The sequence below is a fragment of the Tasmannia lanceolata genome, unplaced genomic scaffold (genome assembly GCF_043159265.1).
Source record: "Tasmannia lanceolata isolate RefF3 unplaced genomic scaffold, GAP_Taslan_0.1 ptg000002l, whole genome shotgun sequence".
Lineage (NCBI taxonomy): Eukaryota > Viridiplantae > Streptophyta > Magnoliopsida > Canellales > Winteraceae > Tasmannia > Tasmannia lanceolata.
The window spans coordinates 51,221,603-51,243,413 of record NW_027518679.1 but is presented as its reverse complement, the minus strand read 5'-3'; the positions used below and the strand labels follow the sequence as shown (position 1 = coordinate 51,243,413).

The following is a 21,811-nucleotide window of genomic DNA, read 5'->3' as shown; positions in this document are numbered from 1 at the left end:
CCAAGTTGGAAAGAAATACAATTTTTCATAAAGCCGCATCGAAATGATAGAATGATCGAATAGTTGAACAAAATCAATATGCTCTTCGGTAATGTGTTCAACTAACCCATCCTTGTTGCCATCAATTCTTGCATTTCTCCCTTCTATCAATTCCAAAACAAGTACTTTGATCTTTTGAAAATCATCATGCATAGAATCTAAAATATCCCAAGATGCATCCATGACACATGATCGATTGCTCTAATACCAATTGTTATAAACCAAAATCGATTTGCAACATGATTGATCTCCCGAGAGGGAAGATCAGCCTCTTGACCCACTTCGAGGAAAGGATCAGTCCTCATTTATGCACAAAGACACTTTTTGGAACAAGTTTCTCCATTGATTTAAATAAAATAAAATAAAAAAAACTACTTACATGTTATTTACAGAAAACCCACGACCACTTTCTCTAAAACTCCTGCCCAAGCCAATCTAGATAATCCTTCTCTCTAAGACTCCAACTTTACAAAACAACTAGAGAGAAAATAAGGAACATCTGATCGAAGAGATTTTAGGGCGTGGCCCATGCATTCTTGAGTCTAAAAATCATGAGATTCTGATTACATTCTAGAGAGAAAACCCACCAGATGAACAATCGGGTCATAAAACCATGAGATTCAGATTACATTCTAGATTCTAAGAACCGATATTCAGTTTTGGACTCACAAAACTTACATTCTTGAGTCTAAAAATCAGTTTTGGACTCACAATCGGTTCCCAAAATCCAAAACAAACAGGGCCCAAGTTGTAAAGCATATGCAAGATTAACAGTGTATAGCATAATGGTAATCACTCGATTCTGAAAATGTGACAAACCTAATAAATTCATAGAGAATAGTCCATTTCGTAAGCATCATCATATGAATGGGAGCTTCTCTTCCCTCTTGAACTATAAATTGATATTCCACAAACTACTGAAACCCTGCTGCACTTCTTTGTTCCAACATGTCGACGGTCAGACCAAGAGATGAAGCATTCTACAACACATGGGATGAGGATTCATGTGGGATGGAGGCAAATTCGCTGTAACCCATTCCATTATATGTTCTGAAAAGCTGTGAGTTGTATTTCACCCTAACAAGGCAGGGAATCTCCAAACAAAAAATATAGGACGAATCCCTCTTCCCTTGCCATGCTTCTTCTAGTCATTGTCCTTCTTTCATTTCATTATTTTCTGTACCAATATACAAATTCAAAGTCATTGAGCTTCAGAAAATCGCAAAAAAATCACAGTATTGACACATTCTGAACAGTATGAAAGCCTTTATGCACAGATTAGTATAGTTGGTGTTACCAAAAAAAAAAAAAAATTTAAATGTACTAAGACAGCTGTTCATTAATGTCAATATAATAGGGTAACAGGAAAGACAAACAAGCTTTGTCAAGTGGAGTTCTAGAAACCAAGTGTACTGGCATTGTGCAAGTTTTGCATGTTTAGCATTGGTTTTGGACATGTCATGTTTACCATTTCTTATAAATTGGGTTTGGTCTCATATTGGTTAAGAGTTTCATAGTAACTTCTCTGGCAGAAAGGGTCTGCTCAAAGTCTACCCACATTTTAAATTGAATTTTGCTCTCACATTGGCTACCTTATTCCCCCTCTCCCTCTCATACGGCGTTCTTAATGTTCCATTGTATCCCAGAATGTACCTTGCCCGACCATTTACTGCTCACCAACAGAGTACAGATATCACCATTACAGAACACCCCATACATTCCTCTCTGTCTCGCCATCAATTGGTTCAATACCTGAATTCATGACATCGATTTACAAGTTTGCAAAACCATTTTGTTTCATAATTCTGATTGGTTTCATTTGTAAAATCACCTTACATCTAATTACATTTCATGTGTTCAAATCTTTTTTGAGCCCAAATTCTTCGGTACTTTTCAAATGCAAGTTTATGTTTGATCTGAAATAAAAAGCAAATTTGCAATTTAAAGGATTGGAAATCTGAACTAGTGATGGCATATCTCTCAATGATTCTAATTTAACTGTGTGTGAAACAAAGCCAAGTCAGTGCCCATGGAGATCAGTGAATTAGCCCTCATAAGTGTGGGACATATTGTCAGGGGATGGGTATATCCTCTAAGCACAACCAATCATGGAAAATGAATCGGGGAAGTTCTTGCAAGGGATGTTATGCTATCCCACTATAGCACTTGCCTTTTCACTATTAGTGTATTTTTCAGTTACTTGTGCTTTTACTGTAGGCCACTGCCATCTCATTCCCACCCTTAGCATGATGTACATTTATTTCTCTTAAACACATTTCATCGTTTACTTTAAAAAAAACCATAGCCCCTATTGTTTTAATGTGTCAAAATTTTGTCCAAAAAGCCTCAACGAAGTTCAGCAAGAGGAAGTCAAATCCGAAAGACTCCAACGAAATGAATAGAATCTTCTAGAACAATGTTCGAGTAGAATCATCAACTTAAGTGTAAGGTATTGTCTTATCTACATTATTGCTTTAACATACCGAATGATTTACGAAATTCTGTCAACCAAACTAGATTTCCATCCACAAACTTGGAGATTGAAGTATAGTCTTGAGATATATCAGTTTCAGCAAAGCGATAAACCAAGGTACTACTAACAGAAGGCATACCTTATATGCAGCAAAAATTGGCCGAACATTTTCAAAAATCTCTTCAACTGTGCCTACTGCATTTATCTGCATGAAGTGATATTTGTAATTATAATGCTGGAAATGTTAATAAATGTAATTACCTGTGGAAGGTAAAAAGCATCTCTGAGAAACCTCACAAGTCGCAACAGATTTGTGTTTAGTCATACCAAACATTTATCCAAGTGTAAAGCGACGAACTAGTTAAATTGGGATATACTTCAGGCATCGTATTTTTTTGAAGGTAATCGATTTCATTAGAAAGAGGAAGAATGTACAGAAGGGCAGAAAACAGCTCAAAAAATAGTTACATGATATTAAAAAATTGTATGTCAAATAAAATTTAGGTTTTTTATTTCGCCTTTTCTGAGATGGGACACCGAAACAGGCAGAATGCAAAAACGTTCCACTTCACAAGAAAAACAAAACTCTCATCGGAACAAAATTTACAACTATGCCCACTACAAGAACAGGGGATCATAAGGATCAGTTTCCTATTAAAAAAAAAAGGACATAGAAAGGTACATAGTTGCCCAACCAGCACAAGCAATTTTAAATATATTTAACGCCCTCAAATAAAATCAAGGGAAAATGACTAAAAAAAAGGGCTTTGTATTGACTATGACGTGGCAGGGGGGGTGTTTTCTAAATTATCAATTTGAAGTGATGTTGACAGGTTTGGGTGGATTTTGGACGAAAATGCCCTCAATTTGAAAACTCAAACGTCTAAACGTTAGACTTAACGTATATGGCGCGTTTCCCAACCTTTTTACCTCTCTGTCTCTCTCTCTCTCTCTCAACGGGAACAAGTTGGTGGGCCCAACAGGAAACGTGCCATGCCCATACTTTTCAAAATGAACACCACACCATAGGACGATCCAAACCGTCCATTTGATGGGCTACAACGTAAATAGGTTGTGTCCCAAGATATAATTTCCATAGGCTGATCCTAGCCCTCCGATCTAAATAGAAACTACATATTATGCAACATCTATAGATTGGAGGGTTGCGATCATCCTATGGAAATTATTTTTGGGGCACAACCTATTTACATTGTGGCCCATCAAATGGATGGTTTGGATCATCCTATGGAGTTGGTCGTACAGTAACATTACAGCCCAATCGTAGGCCCCACCCATATTGTTCAAAATGAAGTGTACGGTCCACACCATAGGATGATCCAACCCGTCCATGGTTTGGATCATCCTATAGTGTGGTTCGTACAGTAACATTAAGGCCCAATTGTAGGCCCCACCCATATTTTAAAAAATGAAGTGTATGGTCCAGACCATAGGATGATCCAAACCATCCATTTGATGGGCCACAATGTAAATAGGTAGTGCCCCAAAATACCATTTGCATAGGATGATCACAACCCTCCAATCTATAGAGGTTTCCATAATAAGCAGTTTCTCTTAATATCATAGGGTTAGGATCATCTTATGGAAATGGTTTTTTGGGACACAACCTATTTAAGATGTGGCCTATCAAATGGACGGCTTGGATCATCCTATGGTGTGGGCCATAGTTCATTTTGAAAAAACTGGATGGAGGGGGGGGGGGGGGGTTGCATAATATGTAGTTTCTATTTAGATTGAAGGGCTAGGATCAACCTATGGAAATGATATTTCGGGATGCAACCTTTGTGGCCCATCAAATGGACAGTTTGGATCATCCTATGGTGTTGCGTTCATTTTAAAAATTATATTAAACACTCTAAACCACTGCTTACCTTATATTAAACACTTATAAACACTCTAAACCACTGCTTACCCTATAAACTACTTATAAACACTCTAAACCATTGTTTACCCTATATAAACCACTTATAAACACTCTAAACCACTGTTTATCATATACAAACCACTTGTAAATACTTTAAACCACTGCTTACCCTATATAAACCACTGCTTACCCTGTATAAACCACTTATAAACACTATAAACCACTGTTAAGCCTATATAAACCACTTATAAACACTCTAAACCACTGCTAGGCTTATATAAACCACTTCTAAACACTATAAACCACTGCTTATCCTATATTAAACACTTATAGACACTCTAAACTACTGCTCACCCTATATAAACCACTTAGAAACACTCTAAACCATTGTTAGGCCTATATAAACCACTTATAAACACTCTAAACCACTGTTTACCCTATATGAACCACTTATAAACACTCTAAACCATTGTTTACCATATATAAACTACGTGTAAATACTCTAAACCACTGCTTACCCTATATAAACAACTTGCAAACACTATAAACCATTGCTTACCCTGTATAAACTACTGCTTACCCTGTATAAACCACTAAACACTATAAACCACTGTTAAGCCTATATAAATCACTTATAAACACTCTAAACCACTGCTAGGCTTATATAAACCACTTATAAACACTCTAAACCACTGCTTACCCTATATTAAACACTCTAAACCACTGCTTACCCTATATAAACCACTTATAAACACTCTAAACCACTGCTAAGCTTATATAAGCCACTTATAAACACTCTAAACCACTGTTTACCTTATATAAACCACTTATAAACACTCTAAACCACTGTTTACCCTGTATAAACCACTTGTAAATACTCTAAATCGCTGCTTACCTTATATAAACCACTTATAAATACTATAAACCACTGCTTACCAGGTATAAAGCACTTATAAACACTCTAAACCACTGTTAAGCCTATATAAACAACTTATAAACACTCTAAACCATTGCTAAGCCTAAATAAACCACTACCGAGGATTATAAACCACTACGGACGATTATAAACCACTACTAAAGATTCTTAACCACTACTCAGGACTACAAACTACTACTCATTTAGTGGTTTATAATCGTCAGTAGTGGTTTACGTTGCGTAAACCGCAGAAGCTATCTAAACCACTTATAAACACTCATTAAGTGGCCGTTCAATAATAGTTTATCGTAGTGAAATAGTGGTTTCTCTTACAAAAATAGTGGTTTACAGAATAATAACAATGATTAGAAAGTGTTTAAAGCAATTTAAATGTGATTAAATTGTGATTGAAGGTTTTGTGCAATGGAAGACAGTGGTTTAACGTGGAGAACCTTCATTCAAGTTTGTTAACATGCCTTATAATGGAAAGAGAAGGGAGAGGGCGAGAAATACACACATTTCCATGGTATGGAGGCTTTGTGCAATGGAATGGTGGTTTGTAGTGAAGCGTTTTGCGATTTCGGATTCCAATAATGTTTTTGTGCAATAGTTGTTGCAAATGGAGGCGTTGTGCAATGCAAGGAAGGCTTTGGCATCTAAAAATGAGGTTTTGTGCAATGGAATGGAGCTTTTGGCATCTAAAAATGGTGAATTTCGGTTTCAACAATGGAGGTTTTAGGGTTTTTGAAACAAGGTGGGAGGAAGAAGAGGGAAAAAGGTGGGTTTTGGGATTTGTAGTGTAAAGGTAATGATTGCAAGAAAGGTGATTTGTGAGAGAGAGAGAGAGAGAGAGAGAGAGAGAGAGAGAGAGAGAGGGCATTTTCCTCATATGCACTCTTGATTGGTAATGTAGAAAACACCTCCCTGCCACGTCATAGTCATTACAAAGCCCTTTTTTTAGTCATTTTCCCTAAAATTAAAGTTAATGTTATAAAAAATATAAGTTGTGCAGCAATTCAATACACACCACTAGCATGTCTTCTTAACTGACCTTTTTCAAACATTGTATCTCTTCTCTCTCGGTAAAAACTAAGAATACCCTATTACAGACAGACAGCCAAAGCATAGAAAGAATTGAATGTAAAAACAAAGCAGCAAAATCAGAACGTTGTAAATTCAGAATATGCAAGCCCTCTCTCTAGATTATTAAACTTTGCTTTGTATCTTCCTCCCTTTACAGAGACTTGTTTTCCCTTTTTAATCCTTCTATATTTTATGCTTACAATTGATAGAGTTCTTTTGTGATTTCGTACATGAGTAACACAACCCTCTTTTCTTTTTTTAGACAGATAAATGCTTTTACTTTTTCTCAGACCTTCACAATCACACATTAAATCAGCATTTTGTATAGTTCCTCCCCTCCCTCTCCCCACATCCACACACACACACTCTTTCTCGCTCTATTTTGCTATTTGTTTTCCTTTCTGATATGCAGCTTGCATAACAAGTGTTCATTTTACAAGAACATGAGGAATGGAAAGCACAATCACCTCACTGTATCATTTCACCGCCTCTCCCCTCCCCCCAACACACACCCCATCCCCACGCCCAAACCCCAACTTTTTCTCCCCATGTACTTGCGACACAACCCAATCGCATGCAAAAGACTGGTCCCATGAGTGGGTGTAATGGCCCTTTTCGCAGTTGGAATGGAGAGGGGTATGTTGGACACCTTAGGCTGGTTTCTCTCTTCTTCACATGGGCATGATTGCATAAATTCAAAGACCCAACGCATAGACAAGAAAACCACTGTTAAATTTGATTCCCATATCCATTAAACTCAATGTTGCTTGGAAAATTACAAAATAAAAGGAGGTAGATGATGCTCACTGCACCGGTTGCAAGAGGAGAAAGAACACACTGTTCTATTCACTCCCCTCACCATGCACAACTTCACTAGCTGTGTGATGTTCTTGGTTATCAACGAAACATAGTAGAAAATTTGCATAATGCTCTCATCCTTCACCATTTGTTACTTATAGCCTAATTACACCTACCCCAACACATATGGGTGTCTTTATCAATTCGACCCCCTTCTTTAGAGAATAACCAAGAGAGTGCTGCCCATGGATGGACACACCGGGTGCCACTATCATTTCAGGTCCATGATGAAATTGGCCAAAGAAGCCCTTGCATGATCATGTACTTCTTGACCCAATGCAACAAAAACGTTCAACTCACCCATACATGGGTGCCAATGTCATTTCTTCCCCAATGAAGAAATATTACAAAATATGTCCATCTCTTGGCCCCTTTGGACACTAGATGGCCCGTGGGCCCACATCCTAGAAAGAGATTCCCATTCCAATGTCCCCACAAGTGGGCCACTTCAATACGATCCAACCACACGAAGGATGCTCAAATACACAAAAAGGGCCCAACACAGCCCGATCCTTACACATCCACCCGGTCCACAACACTTGATCAATGTTCCTAAAAAGGAACATTACAAATCTCCCCTTCCCGAATTGCTCGCCCACAAGCAATTGGAAGAGAAATGATACTACACTGTCATTGTGTCGTCCGCGATCAAATGGGAATCTGCGTGGTACATGAGGATGATGCGCTTGATGAAGTCCATGAGCATCGAGCAAATACTGACAACAACATTGTCGATCAATGTTGGAGTTCCAAGGGTACTGCGTTGGTTCCTCGAAATTGGGAATAATTACTAGCAGAGCTCCTCCATGCATCATGTCCATAGGTGCCCCTCCCAGCAAGAGGGTCGTCAAGATAGGGGCATCCAAATCCATATCCTCACCATGGGACATGGACTGGAGTGGTAAACAATGCACCTTGATTGTCTCCACCTCATATGGAGCCACATTGATGATCTGCATCTGAAGGCTTGGTCCCCCACCCAAAGTGCCATCCCTACTATCACTGTTATCATCAACAACCTCTTCACACTCGGCCTCTAATTTAGCACCAATGGTATCCATATGTGCTGGCATCTGCGGTGAGGGTGGAGGTAGTGGTGGTGTAGGCGTGCAAGTCACTAGGGCACTAACTTCGCTCTCAAATGATGTCATAATATCCTCATAAACTATTGGTCGGCATGGATGAAGGGTTGGTATGTCTATGGTAAGGGATGTAGAGGCGCTCTCCAAATCAGGAGGCATAGTCACCACCCTAAAATTGTTCCCCTTGTTTGAGCGAGTTGTCAAGCACTCTATAGCCTTGACTAGGGTGCGCTCAAGGCGGGCAAAGCGGGTGTCAATAGCATAAGCAAAGCGTGCTACCAACCTCTCCTCTGCATCATTTTTCATAGGCCTTCTCTGTGTGGACTCCATGGGGACTCTGCAAATCAGTCCACCTATGGAGAATGCGGTCCTTTTAATTTCTCAAGCTGTCTTACAGACCACCGGACACATGGTTGGTGTGCAGTCCCAAATCAACTATGTAGTCCCCTCATGGACCACACGACAAACATTTGGTGTGCATAGCGAAAGACCTTGATACCTCCTTGTAGCAGCTCCTATACAACACCCATGTTTGAAGTATCCATGCCACACAATCACCACTTCAACGGCCAATGCTTGATGCGCCACAAAGTGCTAACAAGCAATAGTTGTGCAAACTCCTTTGATGTCTCACAGTGTACAACACAAACAATTGGCATGCAGGTTTGAGCAACGGCAGATTTGAGCCACCTCCCTTTGAAATATGGGTTCTTGTAGTCCTTCCTCAAAAACCTAGGGGGCGCCACAGCTTGATCATCAACAGTTAGCAAGTCTCATTGCAGCATTGGAGCATTTCATGGAACATCTAGGGGCGTCCGTGCCTTGGCATTTCAGCAGCCCGAAACTGGCCAGAGCTATGCACTTCTCTTCAGGTTTTCTACAAACAGTTGGTGTGCAGTCCCATTTTGGATGTGCAGTCCCTCATAGACAACTCGACGAATTGTTGGTGTGCCTACGAAAATACCTTGATACCTTGTTGTAGTAGCTCTTATACAACACTTGTGTTTGTAATTTCTGTCCGCGCAATCACCGCTTCAAGGAGCGATGCTTGAAGTCTCACAAACTTCCCAACAATAATGGTTGTGCAAACTCCTTTGATGTCTCACAGAGCACCCAACAAACAATTAGCATGCAAGCTTTATAGATTGGGGTGTGCTGTTTTGAGTTATGCCCCTTCCTATACGGTTTGCATAGCCCTTTCTTCAAGCAGTCGGGGTACACCACGGATGATAGTTGTCCCTTGTAGAATGGTTCTTGTAGGACTTTCTTCAAACACCTAGGGGGCGCCAATGGAGGAATGTCACAACAACTCAAAATTTGCTAGTCTCACTTGAGCAATTCGTCGAACACCTAGGAGGTGTCAGTAGCTAGGCTTTTTTTTTTTTTTTTTTTTTTTTTTTTTTTTTTTTTTTTTTTTTTTTCAGCCCAAACACCGACCAGAAAACGTTTTTGCCCTTGGGCCTTTTCTCAAACAGTTGGTGGGCGTTGTTGCAAGTGTATTTCTGCAGTTCAAAAACTGCCCAAAACCGTGACCTTCAGTTGGAACTTTCCACAAACACGTGGTGGTGTAGTTCTTGGGGACGTGCAGGTTTAACTTAAGCCCTTCAGTAAACTGGTTCACACAGGCATTTCGTCAAACACCTAGAGGGCAACACAGCTGGAACATCTTAGCAACAAATAAATTGTCAATTTCATTTGAGCATTTTGTCAAACAGCAAGAGTATATCTTGGACAAGGTGTTTCTACAGCCCAAACTGTCCTGAACAGTGCGCTTCAATCGGTCCTCTTCACAAACACTTGGTGGGGGACGTTTTGGCTAGAGTGATCTACCAACTCAACACAAACTACACTGCTGTTTTTCACAGTAACTCCTTCATAACTTGGGCTTCCAAGGCTGGCAGGATGCAGCTTTGATACCACTTGTAATGGCCCTTTTCGCAGTTGGAATGGAGAGGGGTATGTTGGACACCTTAGGCTGGTTTCTCTCTTCTTCACATGGGCATGATTGCATAAATTCAAAGACCCAACGCATAGACAAGAAAACCACTGTTAAATTTGATTCCCATATCCATTAAACTCAATGTTGCTTGGAAAATTACAAAATAAAAGGAGGTAGATGATGCTCACTGCACCGGTTGCAAGAGGAGAAAGAACACACTGTTCTATTCACTCCCCTCACCATGCACAACTTCACTAGCTGTGTGATGTTCTTGGTTATCAACGAAACATAGTAGAAAATTTGCATAATGCTCTCATCCTTCACCATTTGTTACTTATAGCCTAATTACACCTACCCCAACACATATGGGTGTCTTTATCAATTCGACCCCCTTCTTTAGAGAATAACCAAGAGAGTGCTGCCCATGGATGGACACACCGGGTGCCACTATCATTTCAGGTCCATGATGAAATTGGCCAAAGAAGCCCTTGCATGATCATGTACTTCTTGACCCAATGCAACAAAAACGTTCAACTCACCCATACATGGGTGCCAATGTCATTTCTTCCCCAATGAAGAAATATTACAAAATATGTCCATCTCTTGGCCCCTTTGGACACTAGATGGCCCGTGGGCCCACATCCTAGAAAGAGATTCCCATTCCAATGTCCCCACAAGTGGGCCACTTCAATACGATCCAACCACACGAAGGATGCTCAAATACACAAAAAGGGCCCAACACAGCCCGATCCTTACACATCCACCCGGTCCACAACACTTGATCAATGTTCCTAAAAAGGAACATTACAGTGGGCAATCCTAACCCCACAATCCAAAAGGTAATCCTTGAGGAATTTTCCAAAGAACTTTGAAAATTGATATATGGAAGCCTTAACCGATCAAAAAGGATTTCCGTTTGATGTAGGACCACATAGTCCAAATACTGTCAAGTGGTGATCAACCAGATCAACGGCCCTGGTCACCATATAAATCTTAGTTGCACAACAAGAAAATGTTCCCCTGTATATGTATGAATGTATATACGTCTGCACCCCCACATGTATGTAAATATATAGGCTACGTATACCAGCACAACCATGTTTTGATAATGAGCCGAAGTCACCTTGTCTTATATGATTTAAGCTGCTGGTTACAATATATAACATTTGTGCATGAATGAATACACATGGCTTTCTAGCTCTCATCGACATACATTATAGTGGAAGCAAGGGATAAGAAATGATAAAAAAAATCAGAATCATGAAAAGTATATGAAAGTGTAAAGGAAATGAAGAGGAAACATAAGGAAAGTCAAGAAGATACATTGTGAAATGCTAGGCAGACAAAAAAGAGAAAGAAAATCATACTCTGAAATAAAATGCCTGAGAAAAGCCTGTAAAAATGCCTGCTTGAATAATTTTTATTATTTAAACATTGTTAAAAGTACAAGACTTTAAAGATGCAGAAGAATATATTTCAGATTTTTAGGAAATGTCCACTAGGATAGAAAAACCTAAATCCTTTATCGGGAAATGGATGTAAGACTTCCCTGAAATTAGAAGAAACAGTTTGGAATGGGTTTCCAGGAAAGAGGTTTACCACCAGCTAAAGCAGTTTCCAGTAACTACAGGTAAAGCACGGACGTAGACTAATAAGTTATGCTATAAGCCTTAGTATATGTGGCAACAAAGACAGTTAACCTATGGGGTTTGGATTCAGAATCTAGTCAAAGCTTTACCCTTGTCGACGGGCAATGATGAGATAGATTATAGACCAGTAGAAATTCAACCAAATGAATTGATGCCAAATGACTTACAAAAAATTAAGTTTTAATCAGTAAAATATTATACACGTACCAGGCCTACTAACAGACTATCAGAAAAAATAATTCGTCTTCATAAAGTGCACCTGTTTGCTCATTGCAAAAGAATAAGAACATAAAAAAAAATAACACTCGATGTTTTAACCTGGTTTTTATTCTCGGAGGGGAGAAATATATTAAGTGGTTAAGTGTATAAGTTTTAGACGAGGAATATAAGTTATTTCAGTCACCGATTTGCAAGAACATGGGAGATTTAAATCCAATGACAAAAAAACTTCAATAAAACTGCCTTGCTGAAGGAAGCACAAAAAAGGCAAAAATAAGGAGCCAGTGTACCATTCAAAAAAAAAAGGAGGAAAGCTATTTCCCATTGCCTTGCTAAAGGAAGTACAAAAAAGGCAAAAATAAGGAGCCAGTGTACCATTCAAAAAAAAAGAGAGGAAAGCTATTTCCCATTGCCTTGCTGAAGGAAGCACAAAAAAGGCAAAAATAATGAGCCAGTGTACCATTAAAAAATAAGAGAGGAAAGCTATTTCCCATTAATAAAACAAGCAAAGGCTACCATGCCTAATGATATTGTCTCTAGAAAACCGTAAACCAAAAGGAATATTTCACAATGCATAGTCATAAGAGAAAATTCTTAACTTTTATCTTTGTTATCACTGAACAAAAAGGTTTGTTATATGAAAATATTAAACAATAACCAAACATAACAACCAAATCCAGACAAACTGGCTACATATTTCAACATGGTGAAAAAGTGGGCATCGATGGGTGGTACTGATGAGACCTAAAACTTAAGCAGTACAACTATAGATAGAATATATAATATTGAAAATTATCATAAATGGATAGTTAATATTTCCGAGTACCTTGTGAAGTTTACCCCTTTCCAAGTAGTGGTTAATAACAGGAAGATTTAAACTGTGGAACACTTGAAGGCGTTTCTTAATAGTCTCTATATTATCGTCAACTCGTCCCTGAGTGAAAAATAACCAACTCAAATCAAGGAATTATGAATTACCCAAATCATTATCGTTTGAGCCCAGAAGTTACTTAAATCATTTCCTATAATTAGAACCTGATTACGGCTTAGCACACGTTTCACCATCTCTTCTTCAGGACAGTCAAAGAAAAGGACAATGTCGGGCTCTACTCCAATCTGCATTGTTAACCACATAATTGTGATTATAGACCGAGGTTTGTGCCAAACTCAAATTTTGGGTTATAAAGATACAACTATAAATAGTGGGTGCAAACACACACACAAAGAGAGACAGACAAATGAGTGTGGACACCATTAATACTCCTACTGGGGCCTTTTAATAGATGATCTTTGCTACCATTCCACTTCCATTCACACTGTTTATGAATACAGATACCAAGTCCCTTTCCCAAAAGAAGGAAAATATTCCAATGTACAATGGTTGTAGCAATTCCATAAGAGACCATTGCTTGGTTCTTAAACACCACCATGGTACCAAGGGCATACAGTACAGATATCTCAACAAATCTCAGTAATTAGGGAGTGTAAACACAAATTGAATATGGGAGTATAGTTTTTATCAATGTCTTCGACAAAGAAATGGAGAGAAACTCACAATCTGCTCAAATGCAATGCGATTCTCATCACTTCGTGGGAAACCATCAATAAGAAATTTATAGTTCTTACTTGATTCAATTGCTTTCTTGATCAATATCACTGTGACATTAGATGGAACAATTTTTCCTTCCTTAATTGTATCAAGGATCATTGCTCTGAATACAAAATCCAACCATTAGTGAGAATATTTTGTGCAATTGACCATGCATGCTAAAGAAAATAAAATCACAACAAAGAAAAGACTAATACCACATACCCATTTTCACTATTAGAAGAAATTTCCTTCCTTAGCAGATCACCAGCACTCAGGTGCGTGAATCCAAAGTTTTCTACAATTTTTTCACATTGTGTTCCTTTTCCACTGCCAGGACCACCTGAAAACATAAGTGGAAATGAATATTCAAAACGGAACAAATATTCCCACAATAATAACACCTCCAGTGAAAAAGAGAGCAAGAAAACTAATTAATTTCAGAATGGAACAACGCTCCAATGGCAAGTGTATCAAAACAGAGCCATCCAAAATTGCACAACAAATAGGATAACAGCAAAAGGGACCATTAAAAAATTTAATGGACATCCAAAATTACACAACAGATAGGATAACTGTAAAGGGAACCATTAATATTAATAAAAGGGAGTTTTTCCCACATGCTATATTTTTTTTTATTAAGAGTCCGTAGTCAATTTATATTACGCTCCAGCATCATTAAATACAATGAATAAAGATCAGATTGGTTATAAATTCTACCCAAATCCGAGGATCAGAAGTTCGGCATAAGATAGTGATAGAAGAAAAATGTTCCACAGAATATAGTGATAGAAGAAAAACCTTCTTAAGTATGTTTAAAGCGAGGATTCATGAGAAAAGTGCAAAGCTTAACCTTTTTTTCCTTAGATAGGTAAGCTGGTTTAAACACACAACCTCGTGGTTGTTACACTTAGGATTTTCCAACTGAGATAAGAGCCGAAGCCTGCAAAGCTTAACGTCAAGCTTAACCTCAGGACAATGTTTTTTCAAAAGTAGACTGCCAAAACTTCTTCTTTCTTGATTTAAAATTTCACATTATAATTCTTTTTCTTGGTTAACCACTAGCCTTCCTAAAAATATGCCTAAAGGAATATCATTGATTTCATCAAGGATGTGCGCAATCCTAAAACTTACCGGAGTCGTGAAAAGACGCCCACCTGATATCGCTACCCCCGAAGTCCCCTTCTAAAAAAAGCCTTTCCCCCATTTGCTTAGCAAAGATGCTAATGTCCATAAGGAGAGTGGGAGCTTCCAATTTATTACCCCTAAAAGGCTTTCAATGTATCTCCCTTTTCATTTCTATACACCACACAACCATCCTCTCTCACACTAGACCCAAATTGCCCATAGAACTTAAATCGAAGTTAAGCTTCACAATGTGTGTCGGTGGTGGGCAGCATGTTGCCTTTCTTGAAGTCTTACTTGGGCGACTCCTTGAGATAAATCCCCAATTCCTACAAAATCAAGTAAAGAGAAGCCCAAAAACTTCCTCACAAGGCGCCAATTTGTCAATACTCTTTCGAAGTTCTTAATAAATGACATATTTTGTACATATGATTCCTCTCACACTAGAGATTGCTTACTTTATGCAAGTTGACAAACAAGAGAAATTTGGTAGAATAGTGAACTTACGGATTATTATTTTAGTATATGTGTCATTTATTCGATCGGGAAAAGGATCCTTTACCCTTCTTATGTTTTTCAACATTACAACCTCAAGATACAAACAATCACACGTACTTTTCTCTCCATAGGAGTTTAATCAAAATATAATAGAAACAGGTACTTCCAGGTAGGGATTCCAGATTGACTACAAAAAATTACAGGCCAAATAGCAACTTTACAAGTATGCCCTCCAATGACTAAACCCTGGAAAAGGAGTTAAAAATAAATAAATTGAAGTGTGGAAATATAAATGCGAACTTGAAATAGTTTTAACATGACAGATAGAGGTTAAACATATAATACAGTTACTTTTGATTGGGTAGTAAAGAACACGCAATGCTTACCTAAGACAAAAGTTATAAATGGATTCTTCTCTTTACAGGAAATCCCATCTTTTGCCTATATCCAAAGAAAACAAAGAAGGGATAATGCTCATTAATGCAAAATGGCAAATCATGTACAATTTTTTGCCTACATCCAAAGAAAACGAAATGGGACAATGCTCATTCAAGGTAAACCATGTAAATCGATCAATTAAATGTTGGGCACTCTCTACATGTATCCTTCTATGAAGGAAAAGGACAAACTACAGAGTACAAACAGGAAGCCATAAAGAATAACTTGTCTGCTAAAGACTAAGTGAAGTTGAAAGCATGTCGAAATAAAAACCATGTTGCACTTATTATTTAGATTTATTTATTTGTAGCTGTTCAAGCTTCAACATATCAATACAATTGTAAGAGGATTCCCCAAACTTAATGTTCCAACTTCAAAGTTACTTTAGTTGTAACATGTGAACTGCCATAAAAAAAATCAAGGAAATAAGAAAACAATCAAAACATACTGGGTTAAGAATTTCTGTGGTGAAGTACCCATTTACCAATAAGTGGAATTTTCAAACGTAGATTGCCCAAAGAGAGCATCGAATTTTATCTGTGAAATGAGTTCACCAAGGCTATACAATCTCGCAGAGATGGAAAAAAATGAAGAGAAGTGTAATTGAGGAATTGAGAAAGTAAAGCTTTACCAAACGAAGAGATGATTTGGGGCAAAAGAATGATAATCGCCTCCACATCTCCTCTTTGTCCTATCTGCGCCTTTTCATTTTGCTTTGATTTTCAGGGAAACCATCTCACAAACAGCTTCCAGGCGCTAAAAAAAGGTCGAGAGTTATAGAAAGGCCAAAAGGTATGTTAAAAAAACGTTAAAAAATGGCGTGGGCCTTTGGTACAGGTACACGTGTTATTAGTCCGGAAAGGCCTCTCCTTTCCCCAAATCGGAAGCCGAAGGCTCTGTTCACTTGTTTTCTAGCAAGGAAAAGAAAAGAAAGGAAAATAATCTGACGTGGAAAACTGGAAAAGAAAAGAAAAGAAACTGTAAGAAAATTCCGTTGTTCACTTGGCCGAGAAAGGAAAAGAAAGTACGCAGGCAAAGTGGTTTTCTCAGGAAAGTAATTTTGTCACCCTTTTGGTGAGAAAATTTAGAGGGAACGTGCAAGAAAGTTTGTTTTCCATGTCATTATTTATATTTTCCACCTGTGTAGTTATGCTTTCCCGAAAAAACAAGTGAACGGTGGAAAATGTCAAATCATGTCCAACAATGGAAACATTTGGCTTACTTTCTTCTCATTTCCTTTCTCAAGAAGGCAAGTGAACAGAGCCGAAAGGAATGATTTGGGAAAGGTAGTTGGAATCGAACATGTCCATTTGATTCGAATCCTAAGGTCCGGAATTATTTCGGATTGTGACCCAGGCTTAGCCACAAAATACTGTGGAGCTTGCTAATTCCTAGTGGAGGGCATTAATGTACAAAAATATCCTTTGGATGCATTTGGATTGTAGGAATCAAGAATTGGAATAGCATCCCAATCCATTTCCAATTCCCCATGTAAAAGGAATTTCATTTCCTATTCTAGTGTTTGGGTAAGCATCGGAATCACCAAAGGATAACTTCTGGTTCTTCTCCTTGTTGACTTTGCCTATTAATTAGGGAAGTATTAGAAGTTTTATACTAGTGGCTTTTTAGGCTAACTAAAAATAACTCTCTAAACAGACAAATTAATACAAGTTTTAGTGCAAGTGGGCCGGGAATCTAACCCATTCCCTAAAGCTTAAATACAGGAGTTGATTTATGGAAGCAACTTTCAATCAAGAAATTGTGTTTATGGTATTCTCTGAGTGCGCCCAGATTTACCAAGAACATCTGTTGATTTCATTGATTTAAGTATCAGGCTCAGATATATATATATATATATATAGAGAGAGAGAGAGAGAGAGAGAAAACGGTTCCTACACATATGTGTAGAGAGTTCTCTACACACTAGCTTAAAATACAGTGGAGGCCCACATTGTTTGGGTGATCTAAGCCATCCATTTTAAAGGCCCTCACATAGATAGGGTGTCTACAAAAAATCAGATCCATAGGATCATCCCAACCCTACGATTTGTGGAGGTAAAATGGATGTCTTTAAACCTTCACAAATTAGTCCATTTTTTCCCTCCATTTTTCGAATGGTTAGGATGATCCTATGGATCTGATTTTTTGTGGACACCCTATCTATGTGAGGGCCTTAAAAATGAATGGTTTGGGTCACCCAAATAATGTGGCCCCCACTGTATTTTAAGCTAGTGTGTAGATAACTTATCTACACATATGTGTAGGAACCGTTTTCTCATGTGTATATATATATATGAGGAAACTGTTGGTGCGCTTAAGCTCACCAAGCTTATGGTGCGCTTAAGCACCCAATCACATGGGTCCCACATTTTCTGTGGTGATCCAAACCATTCATTTGCAAGGCCTTATCGTAGATAGGGGGTGTACCAAAAATCAGCTCCATAGGATCATCCTAACCCCTTCATTTGTGGAGGACAAAAATGGGAAGATTTGTGGACAAACAATGTCTGTCCATTTTGACCTCCACAAATGGATGGGTTAGGATGATTCTATGGAGCTGATTTTTGGTACACCCCCCATCTAAGTAAGGGCCTTTCAAATGAATGCTTTGGATCATCCTAAGAAAGTGGGCCCCCATGTGATTGGGCGCTTAAGCGCACCAACAGTTTCCTCTCTCTCTCTCTCTCTCTCTCTCTCTCTCTCTCTCTCTCTCTATATATATATATATATATATATATATATATATATATATATATATATATAAAGGCTACATCAGAATTGAGTCTGTCAAGTTCATCGAGGAGCATCATCAAATCAGATCACGTGCATCATCGAAGCTTCAATCTTCATGACTAGAGGTAATGCTCGAATGGAGCCGATGCGAACTCAAGGTTGAATTCTTCTCAAGAAGGGGAGTTTGATGTAGAACATCTCCTGATGTTTCAGCTTTTCATTGGATTGCATTAGTTGGAGCAGTTCTAGTGTTAGTTCTTTTGTTCTGACTTTATTGCTTGTGGCTACGTTATCAGCCATTTAACTTTCATTAGGGGTAGTTTGGTCAGCTTATATTGCAATAGGCTAGTCTATATGAAGGACCACGGTCTTTCGAGTTTTCGTTGATTTGAAATTTAGGGAAATCCTCTTCTAAAAAGAATTTGTATCTCATCTTCTTCATTGGGAAATAGATTAACAAGATATTAATTTCAACTTTTCCTCCACTTCTCCCATTGAATGCAAGATTTTTCAGTTCACCGACTCTGAGATTGGAAGACCTCTTGCATCCCCTCGCTTGTGGCAAGAACAAACTTCTTATCTACTTAAAAAATCAAAAAAAAAAAAAAAAACAAAAAGAAGAAGAAAGGTTATAGATCAATTTCAGCAATATCGGAAAATTGTTGCGCCTTTGAAATTTGATTCAAAGGACGAAGAGCGCTTCCGTCAACGACACTCTATATCAAAGTGGTATCAAAGCTTCCTGCAAGTCTTGCTCTACATCATTACAGCTGAGGATTTCACAAAGTTATCGAACCGGAAAAAACATCCATACATATTCTATTATATAGGCTCGGAGGAAAGTGGGAGGGAGCCCTAATTCGTAAGGCCGCTAGAGGCGGGGTTCCATAAAACTCTTCAATTTTTGCACATGCAGGTGTATTGAAGCATAAATATTGCCAAACCCACATTACTTGGTGATCTAAATCAACAATTTTTCTCAAGGAAAGATCCCCTAAAGAGGCAAAAGGAGCAATGACATGTGATAGCCTAGAGATTCCCAATCTCCATCTTAAGGGTTGATATGTTTCATGTTTTTTTGTAGGTTTTGGACTATAATAATCAATGGCGATGAAAAATTCGCACCACCTTTGGCTCTGTTTACTTGTTTTCCCGGGAAAGGAAAAGAAAAGGTTTCCCGGGATTCTGACGTGGCATTAGGAAAAGAAATCCAGGGAAACTGTGTAAGAAAAGGTTTCCCGCACCTGTTCACGTGCGCAGAATCTATGCAGGAAAATGTTTCCCGAGAAACTGCTTGCCCACCTTTTATCACTAGTTTTCTCGGGAAAGCAAATCCGACCAAAATAATGGGATTTGGTTTCCCACACTAGTGAGAAAAGAGACATTTCCACGTTATTTTTGGCAATTCCATGTCATTATTTGACATATTCCACCCAGGCTTGTTATTTTCTCAGGAAAGCAAGTGAACACCAGAATTATGTCTTGTCAAGGTTTTGTCAAGAAAAAAGGAGTCTGTTTCCAGGGATTTGCTTTCCCGGGAACGCAAGTGAACAGAGCCTCACATTCCCGTAAAGGAGGGCATCTGGTAAACTTCAACGCTTTTCTGACCTTACGGGGGTGCGAATTATCCTAAGGGGGTGCGAATTTATCATTTCCCTAATATCAATCCTCTTTGTCTCGTAAGCCTGTTTAGGGCCTTGTCTTTTACTCTAATAAAATCATCAGGTCCAGCCCCTGGCCTCTTAAGAAAAAATTTCACATTACTTGATGATCTAAATCATTAATTTGCTGGGCGCCGAGTACATAGATTGTGGCCCAAAATATTTTTTCCCCACTCTGGCACTCCTATCTGTGTTGGTTTTTTTAAAATATATGGCATGATATAGAAGCCTTCACATATCGGGAAGGTCAGGATCATCTTATGGGAACCAATCTACATCGAGATCCACCAAATAAATGGTTCAGATCACCCAATAAAGTCGTCCCTGGTGTATTACTTTTTTAGGCTTGTACGATCTTGAGTTCAACAGTGGCCAGTCGTGAATTTGCTTAAGCTAGTGGCATCTACAGAAGCAAGAAATTGTATGATGGGTGGCTGTATACGTCTAAACCCGTATTCTTTCAAAAAGTACGGTATGATCCAAACCGTTCATATATTTGTTGGGCTACAATGTAAATAAGGTTGGACCTCAAAAATTATTTCCATAGGATGATCCTCAGCATCCAAACTATAGAGGGACTGGACATTCTGGTAACTTCTTTGGATTGGAGGGTTAGGATCATCCTATCGAGATGATTTTTGGGCCCAACAAATGGACGGTTTGGATCTGCAGTGGGCCGTACCGGGCTTTTTGAAATATAGGACCACAGTCACCACACGTCATATAATTTCTCCTAGTACCCTATTTTACAACCTTTTCACGTGGGAAAAGCGATTTGAACGTTTTTGAGCTTTGAACGTATCGCTGCGCCGAATGCGTTCTTTTTCAAACATAGGTGTCTCGGAAATTTGTGTTTTTAAGGTTCCCATGCGATTTGCTCTTGGACTTTTTACATGGACAAAAATGCCACTTATACTTTAAGGCTGTTCACTTGCGTTCACGGGAAAGCAAATCCCTGGAAACAGACTCCTTTTTTCTTGACAAGATCTTGACAAGACATAATTCTGGTGTTCACTTGCTTTCCTGAGAAAATAACAAGCCTGGGTGGAATATGTCAAATAATGACATGGAATTGTCAAAAATGACGTGGAAATGTCTCTTTTCTCACTAGTGTGGGAAATCAAATCCTATTATTTTAGTCGGATTTGCTTTCCCAGGAAAACTAGTGATAAAAGGTGGGCAAGCAGTTTCTCGGGAAACATTTTCCTGCATAGATTCTGCGCACTTGAACAGGCGCGGGAAACATTTTCCTATACAGTTTCCCTGGATTTCTTTTCCTAATACCACGTCAGAATCCCGGGAAACCTTTTCTTTTCCTTTCCCGGGAAAACAAGTGAACAGAGCCGGATCGTTTACAATTCAAATTTCATTTTTCTTGTAAATAAGGAAATGATATCAGCATAGCCATATTTTAATAATTGCACGGAACCAGCCCGTCTTTTCTTTATTAACGGGCTTGAGAGAACTTTTTTTGGGAATTGTAATAACTAATAACCTCTTCACAGCTCTTTAAACACTAAAAGAGAAGATGGATTAGTGAAAATATCAAAACATGGTTGTGCTGATATAATTTCCTTGTAAAATAAGGGGCAAAGGGCGCCCCTATTTGTCAAAGACCATTAAAGATG

At 38.5% G+C, this 21,811-nt stretch overlaps 1 protein-coding gene across 1 annotated transcript; it reads right to left on the bottom strand.

The window, feature by feature from the left end:
• Window positions 1-642: 642 nt before the first annotated feature.
• Window positions 643-16,618, bottom strand: LOC143877563 (UMP-CMP kinase-like). Its single transcript, XM_077379696.1, has 8 exons — window positions 16,421-16,618; window positions 15,738-15,792; window positions 13,954-14,071; window positions 13,696-13,852; window positions 13,176-13,256; window positions 12,967-13,074; window positions 2,652-2,717; window positions 643-1,216 (listed from the first exon to the last, which is right to left on the bottom strand). Exons 1-8 carry the CDS (start codon window positions 16,466-16,468, stop codon window positions 1,202-1,204), a joined length of 648 nt encoding a protein of 215 aa, XP_077235811.1. The 5' UTR covers window positions 16,469-16,618; the 3' UTR covers window positions 643-1,201.
• Between the last annotated feature and the right edge of the window lie 5,193 nt (window positions 16,619-21,811).

Excerpts from the sequence above, each read along its gene's own strand:
- LOC143877563 (XM_077379696.1), bottom strand. The coding sequence starts at position 16,468 with ATGTGGAGGCGATTATCATTCTTTTGCCCCAAATCATCTCTTCGTTTG. Across the intron at positions 13,257-13,695 it reads GCATTGCATTTGAGCAGATT|ATTGGAGTAGAGCCCGACAT; the intron begins GTGAGTTTCTCT and ends TTAACAATGCAG. Across the intron at positions 13,075-13,175 it reads GTGTGCTAAGCCGTAATCAG|GGACGAGTTGACGATAATAT; the intron begins GTTCTAATTATA and ends TTTTTCACTCAG.